The sequence below is a fragment of the Scyliorhinus canicula genome, chromosome 19, assembly GCF_902713615.1.
Source record: "Scyliorhinus canicula chromosome 19, sScyCan1.1, whole genome shotgun sequence".
NCBI lineage: Eukaryota > Metazoa > Chordata > Chondrichthyes > Carcharhiniformes > Scyliorhinidae > Scyliorhinus > Scyliorhinus canicula.
In genome coordinates, this window is record NC_052164.1 from 80,411,666 (window position 1) to 80,429,006 (window position 17,341).

Consider the following 17,341-nt stretch of genomic DNA (forward strand, 5'->3'; position numbering starts at 1 on the left):
CAACCGTTGATCTTTGGGTCCTCACTGTTCACAGGGATAGTGCCAGAGGACTGGAGAGTGGCGAATGTTGGTCCTCTGTTCAAGAAAGGGAATAGGTATGACCCTAGTAATTATAGGCCGGTTAGTCTTACTTCGGTGGTCGGTACGTTAATGGAAAGGGTCCTGAGAGATAGGATTAATGACCATTTAGAAAGATGCAGCTTAATCCGGGTTCGTGAAGGACAAGTCTTGCCTCACATATTTGATTGAATTCAAGGAGGTAACTAAGTGTGTAGATGAAGGTAGAGCAGAAGATGTCGAATACATGGATTTCAACAAGGCGTTTGATAAGGTCGGCTCATGAAGAAAGTAAGGAGGTGTGGGATAGGAGGGAAATGTGGCCAATTGGATAAGTAACTGGCTATCATACAGAAGACAGAGGGTGGTGATGGATGGAAAATTTTCAGACTGGAGACCTGGTGTACTACTGGGGCCTCTGCTTTTTGTGATTTTTATAAATGACTTGGAGGAAGGGGCTGAAGGGTGGGTCAGTAAATTTGCTGATGACACCAAGATTGGTGGAGTAGATGATGAGGTGGAGGGCTGTTGTAGGCTGCAAAGAGACATTGATAGGATGCAGAGCTGGGCCGAAAAATGGCAGAGGAGTTTAACCCTGATAAGTGCGAGGTGATTCATTTTGGTGCGACAAATTTGAATGCGGATTACATGGTTAATGGCAGGGTTCTGAGGAATGTAGAGGAACAGAGAACCCTTGGGGTCCGTGTCCACAGATCTCTGAAGGTTGCCTCAAGTGGATAGAGCAGTGAAGAAGGCCAATAGTGTGTTAGCATTTGTTAACAGGGGATTTGAGTTTAAGAGCCGTGGGGTTATGATGCAACTGTACAGGACCCTAGTGAGACCACATTTGGAGTATTGTGTGCAGTTCTGGTCACCTCATTATAGGAAGTATGTGGAAGCATTGGAAAGGGTGCAAAGGAGATTTACCAGGATGCTGCCTGGTTTGAAGGGTAGGTCTTCTGAGGAAAGGTTGAGGGAGCTAGGGCTTTTCTCTTTGGAGCGGAGGAGGATGAGAGGCGACTTAATAGAGGTGTATAAGATGATGAGGGGGGTGGATAGATAGATAGAGTGGACGTTCAGAGGCTATTTCCTCGGGTAGATGTAGCTGTTACAAGGGGGCATAACTATAAGGTTCGGGGTGGGAGATATCAGGGGATGTCCGAGGCAGGTTCTTTACTCAGAGGGTGGTTAGAGTGTGGAATGGACTGCCTGCTGTGATAGTGGAGTGGGACACTTTAGGAACTTTCAAGCGGTTATTGAATAGGCAATAGGAGCACACCAGTATGACAGGGAGTGGGATAGCTTGATCTTGGTTTCGGACAAAGCTCGGCACAACATCGAGGGCCGAAGGGCCTGTTCTGTGCTGTACTGTTCTATGTTCTATACTTACGACAATAAGCGATTATTATATTATTATTAGTTAGAAACTATTTCCTTAGGTGGGAGAATCCATGATAAGAGCACTTATTATTACAATTAGAAATAATCTATTTAGATCACAAATTATTAAGTACTTCTTCATATAAAGAGTAGTGGAAATTTGGAACTCATTCCTCAACAGGCTGTAGGAGCTGGGTTAATTGATATTTTCAAGACTGAGATCGATAGAGTTTTTTAATTAAGTATCAAGGGATATATAGTTCAAAGGTAAATAAATATAATTGCTGTACAGATCAGCTGTGAGCTAATTGAATGTTTAAACAAGCATTAAAAACTGAATGGCCTCCTCCGACTCTTATGTTATCACATATTCAAACAGAGAATGCTTTAAGTGCATACTTTGGTGCCACCTAGGGGTAGATGTAATCATTACTGTTTCATCAGAACTTTTCAACTCTTCAAAATAGTTTAAATTAAGGCTAGGATTTTCCATTTCTGCACCAGTTATCTTACAATTACTAAAGTGAATAATCAAAAATCGTGGACTGGCAAAAGCAAAAGCAGAAAACATCAAGATCCATGCTTTAAATCGGAGCACTTTCCAGGATCAATCCAATAAAACTTCTGGGAAATATAATATATTCTACTTAATTGGCATATTTGATTCAGGGGTATCAAAACTTATGGCTGTAGGTTTGCACTGTCAATGGCACTCCAAAAGTCCAGTTAACCTAACCCCATTAATGCTGTTTCGTATTTACTGGTTTGTCCTCTTATGGGTTTTGTGCAGCTGCAGCATTCAAAAGGTCTGTTCTTAACACTGTTGCCTCATTAACAGATAAATCCTAAATCAGAACACTGAGGTACGTTAATGTCAATAAGTTTAACTATACATAATTTATGGGACATCCCAGACTTCACTATTTATTTTCTCAAGCTTCGGAAAAAAGAAACAAAAATTTGTGATGAAACTATCCCTTTTCATGGACTTTTGCTATATTAATTTTCTACTTCTTTGAGGAGAAATTAATCTGGCGAGAGATGTCTGTGCTGGGTAATGGGGAACACTTTAATTTCCAACAGTTTAATGATAGGAAGATGAGCTATCCTGGGAACGTTACACACCCGATTCCAAAATGTTTGAGAAAGCGGGGGTGATGCATGTACCTGAATGATTGTATTCAATTGAAAATGGCTGAAGTGCTCAACTAATACACGATCAGCCATACCACTCTTAAGAGCATCACAAATAAGTTACTGCTGTGACTCAGGCACACTTTATTACAATCTGAATCAAATCAAAGTACAAACAAAACATTAACACATCTCTGGTATGTATGTGTTGATCATCAAAAGCAAATCAGAAGTGGTGACTGGTTAGATGAGGTTCCCAAAAATAACATTTAATTGTTGAAAGCAATTCCCTTATATAATTTGGTTGCCATGTCATTCTATCTGATGATTAATTGAACTCAGAATTATTGTACTTAATGTTCTACTCCCCCAGTCAATTCTACCTTCAGCACGTTGTTATGAAAACTATATGTCAGGGATAAGATCCCACAATCCATATATTTTATATGCATATAGATATCCTCATGGCTAATTATAAAATTATAAATCTTGTCACAGACCATTTTAAAATGGCTGAAGCTATGTCTGTCCATGAACCTCGAACAACAAGAGCTAATATGGACTTTTGCAGAAACTAACACCTCGTTGTCGCTGAAGGGACCCTAAACCCACATTGGCCTACAAGAGATGAAACTCATAAGGAATTATAAAAAGACCATCTACATTTCATTAACCAGGCCTGGCCAACCGGAACCAATTCATCTTCTAGGTCAAAAAACCTTGCAAATTACTTTAAGACAAAGGGAAACACAGCCTTTATCAAAGCTAGAATGGAGAGATGAGAGTCATATGAATGAACCTCCATCTGGTAGAACCAGTAATATTGCTGTGTGGCATGTGGAGTTTGCACAGCCTCCCTGTGTCTGCATGGGTCTCACCCCCACAACACAAAAAGATGTACAGGCTACGAGGATTGGCCACACTAAATTTCCCCTTAATTGGAAGACAAATACTTGGGTACTGTAATTTTATTTTAAAAGAATTGCTGTGCGGTACTGAAAAAAACCCTCATGTTTTCAATTTTCCATTTGCCCAGCAGCAGCACAGAAAAGAGGCAATGCTCACGTTGAATACCTGGTCCCAACAACACAGTTTCTACTGAAACCTCTGTACCTCTACCTTCAAGATTGATTCATGTGTGTGTGCCTATCTCACTGTGGAAGTCAACTCTTCTTGAAAAGTGAATTAGCCAACATCAGATTTCAGCCTGCCAACCTCTGTGAAGGAATGTCTCTTTGGATTTTGATTCTGGATTCTGAACACACGTGAAACAATAATTATTTTATCTGTGGATTTTGCCCTGTAAATCTTTCTTTTTGTCTCCCTTTTACTGCACGGGTGCAGAGGGTAATGTGTAGCAACCCTCTCCCACATTCTGAGAGCAAATGAACTAACCCCCTGAATTCATTATATCTAGTGTGTTCTGAGGGATTATTAATAGAAATTGGATCACTCCAATCCTGTGGGGTTGAGAAACACACCAGCACTTATAGAGGGTAGAAGCAAATCAAAACACCTTTCTTTTTACAGATGGTTTGGTGAGAACAGAAATCAGGGCTGTTTAAATTAAGCCACTCCTGTCGGTAACATGCATCAGCAAAAACTCAACTGCATGAAGAGTGAGTTTGTAAACTGCAGAGTTGTTGTAAATTAAAATTGTGATTTGCATGCAGAATGCATCGAGTTTGTTTAAATGCTGGGTTTACATAATCTTTCATAAAAATGGAGTAATCACATTTATTTGAAGGGGTCTTGAATTTATATCATTACAGTCCTCTGTTGTATACATCCAGAAGGTGATACAGTGCTAACTAATCAGGTCTTGGCTAAATTGCTTCTGATTCAATCAGCAGTGGAAATGCACAGGTTCAGTGCTGTTGTAGAAGGGAATGAAAATGGTTTCAGTGGTGGTCCTTGTATACTGACCCAAATAACAGGGAGAGCTGGATGACTGAATGTGTAATAGAATTATATATACTCTGTGATTTGTTACCTCAGCAGTTTCTTTATAAATTCAAAGCAGGTTAACCAATTTCGCTGTTAATGATTTTCACACTCACAGAAGTTATGTTTTAATCATTGTCAAATGAGTGCATCTGTACATGAACAACAAAATGAATAGGGGGAAAATTCAGAATAAAACACCCTGCAACACATGTAATTTCGCTGATTTTTAAATATTCTGGTATTAGGAGATGTGCTAAATCCACTTGCATTTCTCTTTTATATTTTGTCTATTCCTTTGTCCACTTTGTTTCACCTGATGTTCTAAGCGGCTACTGGATTAAAGAAATTTGGCATCAACTGGGACAGTCCACGAAGGGCTGATTGTCTCCACCATTAGAACAATACCATAAAACAGGCCAACCGGGCCAATCGTGTCTCTTTGAAAAAAAGTGTGGTTGTTCCTGCTCCTTTGCCCTTTCCACATACCTTTGTAAATTTTGCCCTTCAAATATTTATCCAAGTCCCAAATAGAAGTTACTTACTAAAGCTGCTTCCACCAATCTATGAGGCAGAGCACCACAAACTCACTGCTTAAAAACTTTCTTCATCCATCTCACTACCTTCAATTTCATTTTTCTGGCACTCCTCTGCCAGAGTATTGATATTAAAAGGAACAATTGTGTCAAAATTATTTTGGAAAACGTTCCTTCGGCAAAGAGAAAAAAATCAAAAGGAGCTATTCAGTATTCCATCATCATTATACACAAGTGGTCATATTTGTATTTTTGATGAGATTTGTGCGATTATTATGTGGTGAGCTTAGTAAACAAGTGAAAGGTGTTGTCAAGCATCAAAGGTATTTACATACTTCAACCCTAATCCGGTTTTATATATACTTTACAAATGCAACACATAGGTCTGCCAACGACAACAGTTCTTTAAAAGAAAGTGTCAAGTACTGTTCAGTCCCTTAGACGTTACTGGAACAATAATTTTGCTAACATCGGAATTGTTCCAATCTTAAACTGTTTTTGAAACCCTTGATGGCAAGTATACAGGAAAAACATTAAAATACACCATAAGCTTTACATAGAATTACAGGAATCAGCTTTAAATAACAATCCTTCATTTTTCTAATATTGTTTAAAATGATCAAACAGCAGTTGACTGTTAAACATATCATAATATGGCAAAAAAGTCTACATTGTTAAACACAACTTTTGTAGATATCTTACATCGTACTTCCATAGGGAATGTGATGTGTTGTGCTCAGAAAATGCCATTTTCACTCCTTGCCTTTTATGACAAATTACATTTAACATTTGGATTCTATTACATGCACCCAATGTAGAAACACAGAATTTGTTCCTGGTTGTTATATTACTTGAGCTACCTTTTGTTAAGAAACCAGTCATGCAATCTGAATGCTCTCCACTTAATTTGATTGCTCTTTTCCACATTAAATACACGCAGATCTTATAGTAATATACAGTTTAACATTAGAGAATACCCAGCGCAGTTTAACACTGGCATCATTTACATAACATGCACAGGACGAGAGATGCAACTACACTCAGCCTTATGATGTTGAAAACTATTTCTTATAATATTGTAATGCGGAATATAATTATGTTAATATAAACAATAATGCATTACTCAAGACACACAATCCTTTTAAGCAAATATTACTTAATTTACTTCATGCATGCAAGAAAGCAAAGTCAGTAAACAATGCAATATGATGAGGTCAGCACTTCAGCATGCATCATAAGTAAACCTGATCAAAATGCATTCCATGAACTCATGATTAAAAAACTTTGAGAGGAAGCAGCATTTGCTCCTGGTGGTGGTAAACATTAATAACTAATAGCTACCTCAGAGGCTGGACAATGGTGATATCTAAAACACGACTGTTCCAGAGAAGACAAAAAGTAATCAGTGGTAAAGCAGGTCCTTAAACAAAAGCCACATTTTCTGCTGAAATCAGCTGATCTGTGTTGTAAAGAAATTCAGTCAATCCCTTCAACTGAAGCCCGAGGGAGACCGGAATCATGCAGAGATGTATTAAGCGGATATTCAACAGATGCACTGTTTCAGTGCAATTGTAACCCACCTCAAATCTTAAGGCAGCAAAGATGATGGGTAATGTTTCAATCAGATTGAGAGTCACCCTGCTTGCTGCATCAACAATTCGGTTGGGCAGCACGGTGGCGCAGTGGGTTAGCCATGCTGCCTCACGGCGCCGAGGTCCCAGGTTCGATCCCGGCCCTAGATCACTGTCTGTGTGGAGTTTGCACATTCTTCCCGTGTCTGCGTGGGTTTCGCCCCCACAACCCAAAGATGTGCAGGGTAGGTGGATTGGCCACACTAAATTGCCCCTTAATTGGAAAAAATGAATTGGGTACTCTAAATTTTAAAAAAAAGTTTAAAAAACCCAATTCAGTTGAGGCATTTATGGTCACCGACATGTTTTTGTGCTTTATCAATTCCTGTATGGTCGAAACAGTGCCAATAATGACCAGTAGAGTCTTACTTCAGAACTTGATATTGTAAGAAGAATCGGAAAAAATGTTCTCAATCCTGGAGCTTTTTTTTAAGCATGTGGCTCTCGTTCTGATAAGAAAAGGCTGCTACAGAATATGGCAGTCAACAGAACCTGCATCTTGGAACAATACACACTCAACAGGTGCTTAAGATTTCTTTGGTCAAATTCATTCACGGCCTTGTGCTGTACACGGCTGGGAAAATAAACTTCATTTTGAGATTGGTCTTTTGAAGACTTGCCAAGATAACTTATTAGGTCTAAATTATTCATTCATGCAGTATGTCCAATTTATACTGAAGCTTATTTATTATTTGAGAGTACATGCAATACAAAAAATAGTTGACTAAAATCACTTACAGCAGTCAAATGGGATCATTTGTGCTTTGACCGACGACTAACACAAAGAAAACATAGATATTAAACAGGAAGACTTACGTTGTACCAGCTCTGGCTTTTCTGCAAAAAGAACAAAGCAAAAAAGAACTGTAAATATCGAAGTGAAAAACAAGGTTTTCAAGGAAAAGGCAGGAAAATGTACATATTACCATGTCCCTATTTATTTTAGTCTGACACATCAATTTCAACCTAACCTGCCCACTGGGAAATTGACATGCAATGCTGGTTGAATATGCTGTCGAAATTATCTATCCATTGAGGTTAGTGGAGAGCAATGTTGGGTGGAATGTAAAATTGCACTCCACCCAATTCCATAGACTTCCTACCTGGTAAGTTAAGTTAAATTTATTCCCAGTGTCAAAGCAAAATAAGTCCATTAACCCTTCAACATGTGCCAGAAACAGGGAAAATATTACTAAGAGCGTTAGGCTGTTCCACAAAGTAAAATCTACAGTACAGCAAGGTACAAGCCAACACACCTTCCAAGTTCTGACTAACAAAAAAAGATAATTAAATCTACCATTTTTAAAGTTGTTTAAGGTTGTGGTGTTTACATGGTTAAATTCTAATGACGTTATAACCAACAGGATTGCTAACACTATTTATATCTTATTGTGCATTATTATTTGTTTAAAGAAAACAGGTGCTTGCTGACCAAGCTTTTGTTGATGAACATTCTGCTTCCGAAAGATTGAAAGAGATAAATGGTCTTTTCAGTAACAGATTTGCTGTGTGCACAGGTCTCAAAGTCAAAAATAAGCATAGTGATGCATTTTAATAGAACGAGCTTTAGCATTTATAATAGAGAAAGCCTTACACATATGACGTAGATGTCACTTTTTCCATTTCAGCTATTCAAGTGGAAAGAATTGAGACTCCAATTTAACCTTACAGATGGACAAAGGTGGCCTCGAATCCACAAAGAAAAGCAGCTGGAAAATGGATTTATTTTGTTTAGGCCCACACAAAAGAGAAGTATCCAATTTAAGACAGCTGTGAGAAAGGGACAATTGTTCTTCACACTTAAAATGAACAAGATTTTTCCACTGCTTTTTGATTAAAATTGTATCGCTATATGTTGAAAAAAATGTTATAAATATAAAGTACTTAACCCTGAAATAATTATTTTAAAGGCGATTTTAGTAGATCAAAATTGAGGCATGTGTACCTAAAAAATGTGGCGGCTTGAAGGCAAGACATAGGGGCAAATTTACTGCTGTGCCAAATACTGTATGCTCATTCAGGCAATCAGGCGGCATAATAAAAGGTAATTGTTTATTTTTTTCATCAAAAAAATAAACAATTTCTAATCAAAAATCTTTCACTATACTCCTATCAGTGCTTTTTCACTGAAGAAAGTGAGTGCAATGTGATGAGGCATCTGAAAACAAGACAATGGGCAGAAGCTCTCAATTTTACCTCAGGAACAGTTTTACAGATGACCCTGTTTGGGTACGTTGAATTGAACCAGCATAAAAGATCATGGGAAACACAAGCGAATAATACTTTAGGATGCAACTCATCTGTGTTTACATGCCTTGAGCAGTAGTGTTGGTTTCGGCAATTCCATTGAGATTGCACTGAATTCTGGACACAAAACTAGTGGAAACTTCTTCTCCCCCAGAAATTTTAGATAGGGTTGCATTGTATTAGAGTGAAGAAGCAGTGATCTGCCCGAATAGATGAGCAGGTGTGAAGAGAAAATCTACAATGCTGGAAAAGGACTGAGACATTTGGCAGCAAGAATACATTGCTAGTTTAAATGAGAATTTTAAAGAATACAAGATCTAGGAAGCTGGTAGAGGACTTGGGAACATAACTGTGTGTTGGCTACCCTGTAGAACATCACAAATTGCACTTGGATCAATTGAACCGTGGGAGAAAAATAACAGGTTGCCTTGGTATGGAGGGAGGGTTCAGTTACAGGGAAAATTAGAAAATCAAAGTTTAGGGCAGCACGGTGGCCTAGTGGTTAGCATAACCGCCTCACGGCGCTGAGGTCCCAGGTTCGATCCCGGCTCTGGGTCACTGTCCGTGTGGAGTTTGCACGTTCTCCCCGTGTCTGCGTGGGTTTCGCCCCCACAACCCAAAAATGTGCAGAGTAGGTGGATTGGCCGCGCTAAATTGCCCCTTAATTGGAAAAAATAATTGGCTAATCTAAATTTAAAAAAAAAAAGAAGAAAATCAAAGTTTAATGAGAAGGTAGGAATGCATGTTAGTGATGAGATGGATTGTTACCAGAAAATAAAAGCAAGGGACAGAAAATGTGAAAGTCATATTTCGCCAAGGAATCTGCCAAGAGAAGGGAAATTTTATAATAGAACAAAGTTAAAGGCTTTGTGGCTGAATGCATGAAGCATTCAGAACAAAATTGATGAGTTAACAGCGCAAATAGAGACGAAGGGTATGATTTGATGGTGATTATTGAGACATGGGCATGGAGACCAGGTCTAGGAGTTGAATATCCAAGGGTACTCAGTATTTCAGAAGGAGTAACAGAAAGGAAAAGGAGATGGTGCAGCTAGTAAAAGGGATCAGTGCTGCAGTAAGAAATGATACAGGCACCGGAGATAAAGACATGGAATCAGTCTGGGTAGAAATAAGAAATAACAAAGGAATGAAGTTCCTGATGGGAGCAATCTATAGTAGTTCCGCAGTAGGGCACAGTAAAACGAGGAAACATTGAAGGCTTGTAAGAAAGGTTCGACAATAATCATGGTTGATTTTAATATGCATAGGGACTGGATTAATCAAATTGGCAAGGGTAGTCTCAAGGGAAAGTTGATTGAATGTATTGGAGATTGTTTCATGGAGCAAAATCTTATGGAACCAACCAGGAAGCAAGCTGTTCTGGATGGGTTTTGTGTAACGAGGAGGGATTAATTAATGACCTCATAGTTAAGGATCCTTTAGGGAAGAGTGATCATTGTATGATAGAATTTCAAATTCAGTTTGAGGGCGACAAACTGAAGTCCCACACTAGCGTTCTGGAGTTAAACAAAGGCAATTACATAGGCATGAGTACAGATTTGGCCCGAGTAGACTGGGCAGGGAAACTAAACATTGGCAGCTGTTTAAAGATATACTATTGATGGGGCACACGTGATGGGGCACACAATGGAATTCTGAAAGCCGGTTGCAGCTTTCTGAGCGCTGTTCCTTCATCAGGTGGAGTGGAGGCAGGTTCACAATCACAGCATATATAGGAGAGACACAATTGCAAACTAGGGGTGGCGTGGTGGCGTAGTGGTTAGCACTGCTGCCTCACAGCACCAAGGACCCGGGTTCGATCCTGGCCCTGGGTAACTATCCGTTTGGAGTTTGCATATTCTCCCCGTGTCTGTGAGGGACTCACCCCCACAACCCAAAGATGTGCAGGGTAGATGGATTGGCCATGCTAAATTGCCCCCCCGAGTGTCCAGGTGCTCTTTCCAAGGGTCAGTGCAGACTCGATAGGCTGAATGACCTCCTTCTGCACTGCAGAGAGTCTCTGATTCCGCCATATCCGTGGGAGGGGGAGATTTCTTTGCAGCCGATGCTCAATGACACCTCAACAGTGTGACAGCCATCAGAAGATGTTTTATTCAAAGTGTCGGAATATCTAGTGAGAAAAAACAGCTGTGCAGCTGGGTAGCAGCATGCCGGTTAAGAGTAAATTTCGGAATATTCTGCCCATAGTTTGTAAACAAATAGCTACCCATCAATCTGCTTCCTAACATTGAACCAAAGACTATTAAAGAAGGCAGCAGTGAGCAATTGGAAAGAATTGTGGAATTACAATTAATTTGATCAATTACAAAGCAAGTTAGGTTTAAACATAAATCCTTCACATTAACTAAATTGAAACTCAAAGTGAAAGTGTCTGTTAAAATATATTTCAACATAGTAAGAAGCTATAATCCATTATGGAAGAGTAATTGATATTTTACCTCATTAGGATGAGAGATCATTCTGAGAGGGGGAGTGCCTTCCTTCAAAGATAATTTACCAGACAAGAGATTCCCTCAGTTTAAGCAATTAATTCTATTCCTTTGTCGAAACAGTTCCACATGCACGGAGACCAGATTTCAGCACAAACATAATAGTGTGTGTGCGTGTGTGTGTATTTTTAAAAGGAACAGCGTTCAGCGAGGGAAAATCTTTATTACGTCGACAACAGACAATAGCTTGGAACATGTTACAAAGCCGTGACACAGCTTGATAGAATCATAGAATTTACAGTGCAGAAGAAGGCCATTCAGCCCATCGAGTCTGCACCGGCCCTTGAAAAGAGCACCTTACCTAAGCCCACACATCCACCCTATCCCCACAACTCCAACTAACCTTTTTGGACACAAAGGGCAATTTAGCATAGCCAATTCACCTCACCTGCACATCTTTGGACTGTGGGAGGAAACCGAAGCACCCGGAGGAAACCCACGCAAACATGGGGAGAATGTGCAGACTCTGCACAGACAGTGACCCAAGGTGGGAACCGAACCTGGGACCCTGGAGCTGTGAAGCAACTGTGCTAACCACTATGCTACCTTGCTGATCATAAAGACAAAATCCTGAGTTGTTAATATAGCCATCTATTCAACCCACATGGTCAGGGTATTGAAGAAGTTTCAAACATGATTTTCATGTTTTAAGGTTCACACTTTTGAAACTTCCTATCTAAATGTTAGTAAATTTCATGCAGATGATTTTAATACTATGATGTTACAACAGGATCAGAGGATGGGTAAAGCAGGCTTTGCAAAGAAATATCCCATCCTATAAAACGTTGTTTGTGTCAGTCTAATTCTTTAAATGTTATCAGAAAATGAGCAATTATGTTGTGGATTATAATAAATAAAACTATATCAGAATATATAAATTCACGAATTACACAGAAACGTTTTGAATAGAGCATGCAAATCTCTAAGATATTTCAACATTACCAAATGTATTAGTTCAATTTGTCTCCAACATGACAAATTTTAATCATGGCAAGCAGCTAACAATGGGCAGCATTTTCCGGTACCGCCCACACCAACTGAATGTGTGACCAACGGGTAACCTTGTTGGCCAATGGTGGGCCACCACTGCAAATCTCGCCCTATTTCTTATTTTCAACCATAAATATCCATTAATCTTTTTATTAACACAAATGTAATTTTTTTAAGTGTTCTGCTGTGCAAATGCTGTTATTCCATCTTCGATTTTTAAAAATTGCTATCTGAACTGTGTGTTTCTTACAATATTTATCCATAATGGCACACACGTTCTGGTCAGCAATTGCCATTCATTATGATTACAGCTTCCCACAGACGTTACATGGGATTCTGAGTAGCAGCTTATGGTCATCCAAGTCTAAAACAACACAGGGACCCTCAAAGAGGATCTGGAAACCTGAGTCAATAAGGCAAGTACAGAGTGTCTCTTCAATCAATTAGATTGAAGAATCCTTACTGAAACATGCGGAGTTTAAACCAGGAAGCATGAATTGAAAGATTTAATATTATATAAAGAAAGAAAAAGAAAGATGGAATTAAGAGATGGAAAGAAAAAGTTACGTTTTCATTTAAACATTTCTAACAAGAAGCAAAATCTGAAGGAACAAAACTCCACTGTTTAAAAATTTAAATTTCAGCTCAACGCACAATTGTTTAATAATAATCAAGACTTTTTGCTCTGTTAAACATTCATTCGCACTTGAATGGAGAGGCCCTAACCTTTTCTGGCGTGGTTAGTTTGTTTCGTGTGTGCAATTTCATCAACTTCGTGCCCTTCATATGCATGAATAGCGAATCACTTGCTGAGGTAATTTTGTGAGAGCAGGGCAAATTTAAAAGAAAGTCTGGATATCTGTATTTAATTGCATATCTGTGGATGCTGGAATTTGTTGTCTGATTTACTCCTTAATAACACTGAGTGCCAAGATACTCACCATTACCACTATTAGAAAATGTGCGGCATTACATTCAAAGTCTAGCATAACAGATGTGCTTCTGCTAAGTGTTACAATTACTTCGGGTTACACATTTCCCATCACTTTTTCAGCTTATGAACATTTTCTACAATGTTAAGCTGAAGCACACATAAAAAGATAAATAAAACAAGTTCACAATGGCAAGCCACAGCTCTGCTCCTTACTTAACAGATTCAACACTCTTAATGCATAGTGTACAAAGAGACAGGTTTATCTCGACAATGAACAGCTTCCACAATGGAGAGAGCAGTTGTGAGTGGGATGGACAGTGTTAAGAATTTTAAAATGGCAATTGTGTCCCGAACCCACCATGCATTTTGTGTCATGTGAATGACCGTCTTTCCAAGGAGGTCAAGATTTTTTAATACATTTAAATCACAGTGCAATTAACAACTATATTTAAATTCAAAAGTTGCTGTCTTGGTTTCCAAGGGTATGGGAAAACCTAGCAATAAAAGGAGGTGCGAGTTGTCACAAGTGTCATTTACAGCACTACTTGTGACCAGAAGGAGTAAGGTTTTTATAGTGGGGGAGGGGACATAATGGATATCTTGAAATGAGTAAAGGGATCCATCTGAAAAATGGGGTTGCCTTCACAAGTAATCAGGAAGTCATGAGCTACTGCTAAGAGAGCAAACGATGTCAGGAGGTGGGTTCTCACAAACAGATCAGCTAGGGCAAGTTGATTGGGCAGAAGGTGAAGGGAGATATTGGAAGCAAGACTGGAGGTGTGGACAAATGTAGTTTCAGGAGACAACTCATTATGTGCTATTCCTTGTTTTCTAAAATAATCTTGAGAATAATCTGAGGATTTGGCAGAGAAGAACAATACACAGTGTTGAACTGGGAGATATACTGTGGCTGGGGACTGGGAGACAGCGATTTGATATGATCATCAGAAACAAAGAAATGTGATTCAGAGAGTAGATTTACAGTGGGTAAAAACATGATAGCAAGATATACAGGGCCAGATGATAGAAAGTTGGGATATAGAGTGTGAATTTGAATGAGCAGAGTAGAGAACTCCTTCCAGATCAAACTCAATATCTCAAAACTCAGATGGCCGTGGTATCTGTACTTATCCTGATACAGCCGTCAGAACGACATCATTGTATGATTGTACATATGAGTAGTCATCATATGGCATGGTAGTAATATCACACAATTTACATTACAGTGGAAAATAATATGCCTGTTCCCTGATTTACCTACTTCATAAATGGAATAAAGCAAGTTCCTGTTTAAAACAACTGATATACCCAACGCATACTGTTTATTCCACTACTTTTCATAGTTATATGGTGCCAGCTCATATCTTTTCTGAGTTTTTTTGCTATCTGAGTCAATTACTTGTCAACGGTCATAAAATATGGAACAGAACTAGAACACTGTTACCTTTTTCCATACAATTCCTTCTACATTGAGTTTAGGTCTTTGTGAAATTTAATTTGATTTCATCCCAGAGTACTTAAAGAAGTGGCACGAGAAATAGTAGATTCATTGGTGATCATTTTCCAGACTTCTCTGTAATTGTTCCTACAGATTGGAGGGCAGCAAATGTAACCCCACTATTCAAAAAGGGAGGTAGAGAGAAACAGGAAACTATAGACCAGTGAGCCTGGCATCAGTAGTAGGGAAGTTGCTCGAGTCCATTATCAAGGATTTCATAGCACAGCATTTGGAAAGCAGTGGTGTAATCAGACAAAGTCAGCATGGATTTACAAAAGGAAAATCATGCTTGACAAATCTACTAGAATACTTTAACAATGTAACTAGCAGAGTTGACCAGGGAGAACCGGTGGATGTGGTTTATTTAGACTTTCAGAAGGCTTTCAACAAGGTCTCACATAGACGATTAATAAGTGCATGGGATTAGGGGTAGTAACTTATAAGATAAAACGTTGGTTAGCAGACAGGAAACAAAAAGTTGTAATAGATGGTCTTTATCTGATTAGTAGGCAGATTGGGGTACAGTAGCGAGGCTAGGATCCCAAGTGTTTACATTATATAAGAACAAAGAAAAGTACAGCATAGGAACAGGCCCTTCAAGCCTGCGCCGACCACGCTGCCCGTCTAAACTAAAATAGTCTACACTTCCTGGGTCCGTATCCCTCTATTCCCATCCTATTCATGTATTTGTCAAGATGCCCTTAAATGTCACTATCGTCCCTGCTTCCACCACCTCTTCCGGCAGCGAGTTCCTGGCACCCACTACTCTGTGTAAACAACCTGCCTCGTACATCTCCTCTAAATCCTGCCCCTCGCACCTTAAACCTAGGCCCCCCCAGTAATTGACCCCTCTACCCGGGAAAAAGCCTCTGACTATCCACTCTGTCTATGCCCCTCATAATTTTGTAGACCTCTATCAGGTTACCCCTCAACCTCCGTCGTTCCAGTGAGAATAAACAGAGTTTATTCAACTGCTCCTCATAGCTAATGCCCTCCATACCAGGCAACATCCTTGTAAATCTCTTCTGCACCCTCTCTAAAGCCTCCACAATCTTCTGGTAGTGTGGCGACCAGAATTGAACACTCCTACTCCAAGTGTGGCCTAACTAAGGTCCTATACAGCTGCAACATGACTTGCCAATTCTTATACTCAAAGCCCCGGCCAATGAAGGCAAGCATGCCGTATGCCTTCTTGACTACCTTCTCCACCCGAATGGCCCCTTTCAGTGACCTGTGGACCTGTACACCTAGATCTCTCTGACTTTCAATACTCTTGAGGGTTCTACCAATCACTGTATATTCTGTACCTGCATTAGACCAAAATGCATTACCTCACATTTGTCCGGATTAAACTCCATCTGCCATCTCTCCGCCCAAGTCTCCAAACGATCTAAATCCTGCTGTATCCTCGGACAGTCCTCATCGCTATCCGCAATTCCACCAACCTTTGTGTCGTCTGCAAACTTACTAATCAGACCAGTTACACTTGCCTCTAAATCATTTGTATATATATATTACGAACAGCAAAGGTCCCAGCACTGATCCCTGCGGAACACCATGAGTCACAGCCCTCCAATCAGAAAAGCACCCTTCCATTGCTACTCTCTGCCTTCTATGACCTAGCCAGTTCTGTATCCACATTGCCAGCTCACCCCTGATCCCGTGTGACTTCACCTTTTGTACCAGTCTACCATGAGGACCTTGTCAAAGGCCTTACTAAAGTCCATATAGACAACATCCACTGCCCTACCTGCATCCGACATCTTTGTGACCTCTTCGAAAAACTCTATCAAGTTAGTGAGACACGACCTCCCCTTCACAAAACCATGCTGCCTCTCGCTAATACGTCCATTTGTTTCCAAATGGGAGTAAATCCTGTCTCAAAGAATTCTCTCCAGTAATTTCCCTACCACTGGAGTAAGGCTCACTGGCCTGTAGTTCCCTGGATTATCCTTGCTACCCTTCTTAAACAAAGGAACAACATTGGCTATTCTCCAGTCCTCCGGGACATTACCTGAAGACAGTGAGGATCCAAAGATTTCTGTCAAGGCATCAGCAATTTCCTCTCTAACCTCCTTCAGTATTCTGGGATAAATCCCATCAGGCCCTGGGGACTTATCTACCTTAATATTTTTAAAGACGCCCAACACCTCGTCTTTTTGGATCTCAATGTGACCCAGGCTATCTACACACCCTTCTCCAGACACAACACCCACCAATTCCTTCTCTTTGGTGAATACTGATGCAAAGTATTAATTTAGTACCTCGCCCATTTCCTCTAGCTCCACACATAGATTCCCTTGCCTATCCTTCCTGGGGAAGTTGAAGTCTCCCATCACAACAACACTTTGTTTTTACTCATTTCCAATCTGCTCCTCTATCGCCCGTTGGCTGTTGGGAGGCCTGTAGTAAACCCCCAACATTGTGACTGCACCCTTCTTATTCCTGATCGCTATCCATATAGCCTCGCTGCCCTCTGA

General features: G+C 39.9%; 1 protein-coding gene across 15 annotated transcripts in view; it reads right to left on the reverse strand.

Annotated features, from left to right (window-relative positions):
• The window catches only part of gramd1ba (GRAM domain containing 1Ba), an 808,348-nt gene that overhangs the window by 113,058 nt on the left and 677,949 nt on the right, over nucleotides 1–17,341 (reverse strand). For all 15 annotated transcript variants that reach the window (XM_038778914.1, XM_038778911.1, XM_038778917.1 and 12 more), the window contains one exon: nucleotides 7,499–7,519. In XM_038778914.1, coding sequence (XP_038634842.1) covers nucleotides 7,499–7,519 — 21 coding nt within the window. The remainder of the gene's footprint in view (nucleotides 1–7,498; nucleotides 7,520–17,341) is intronic.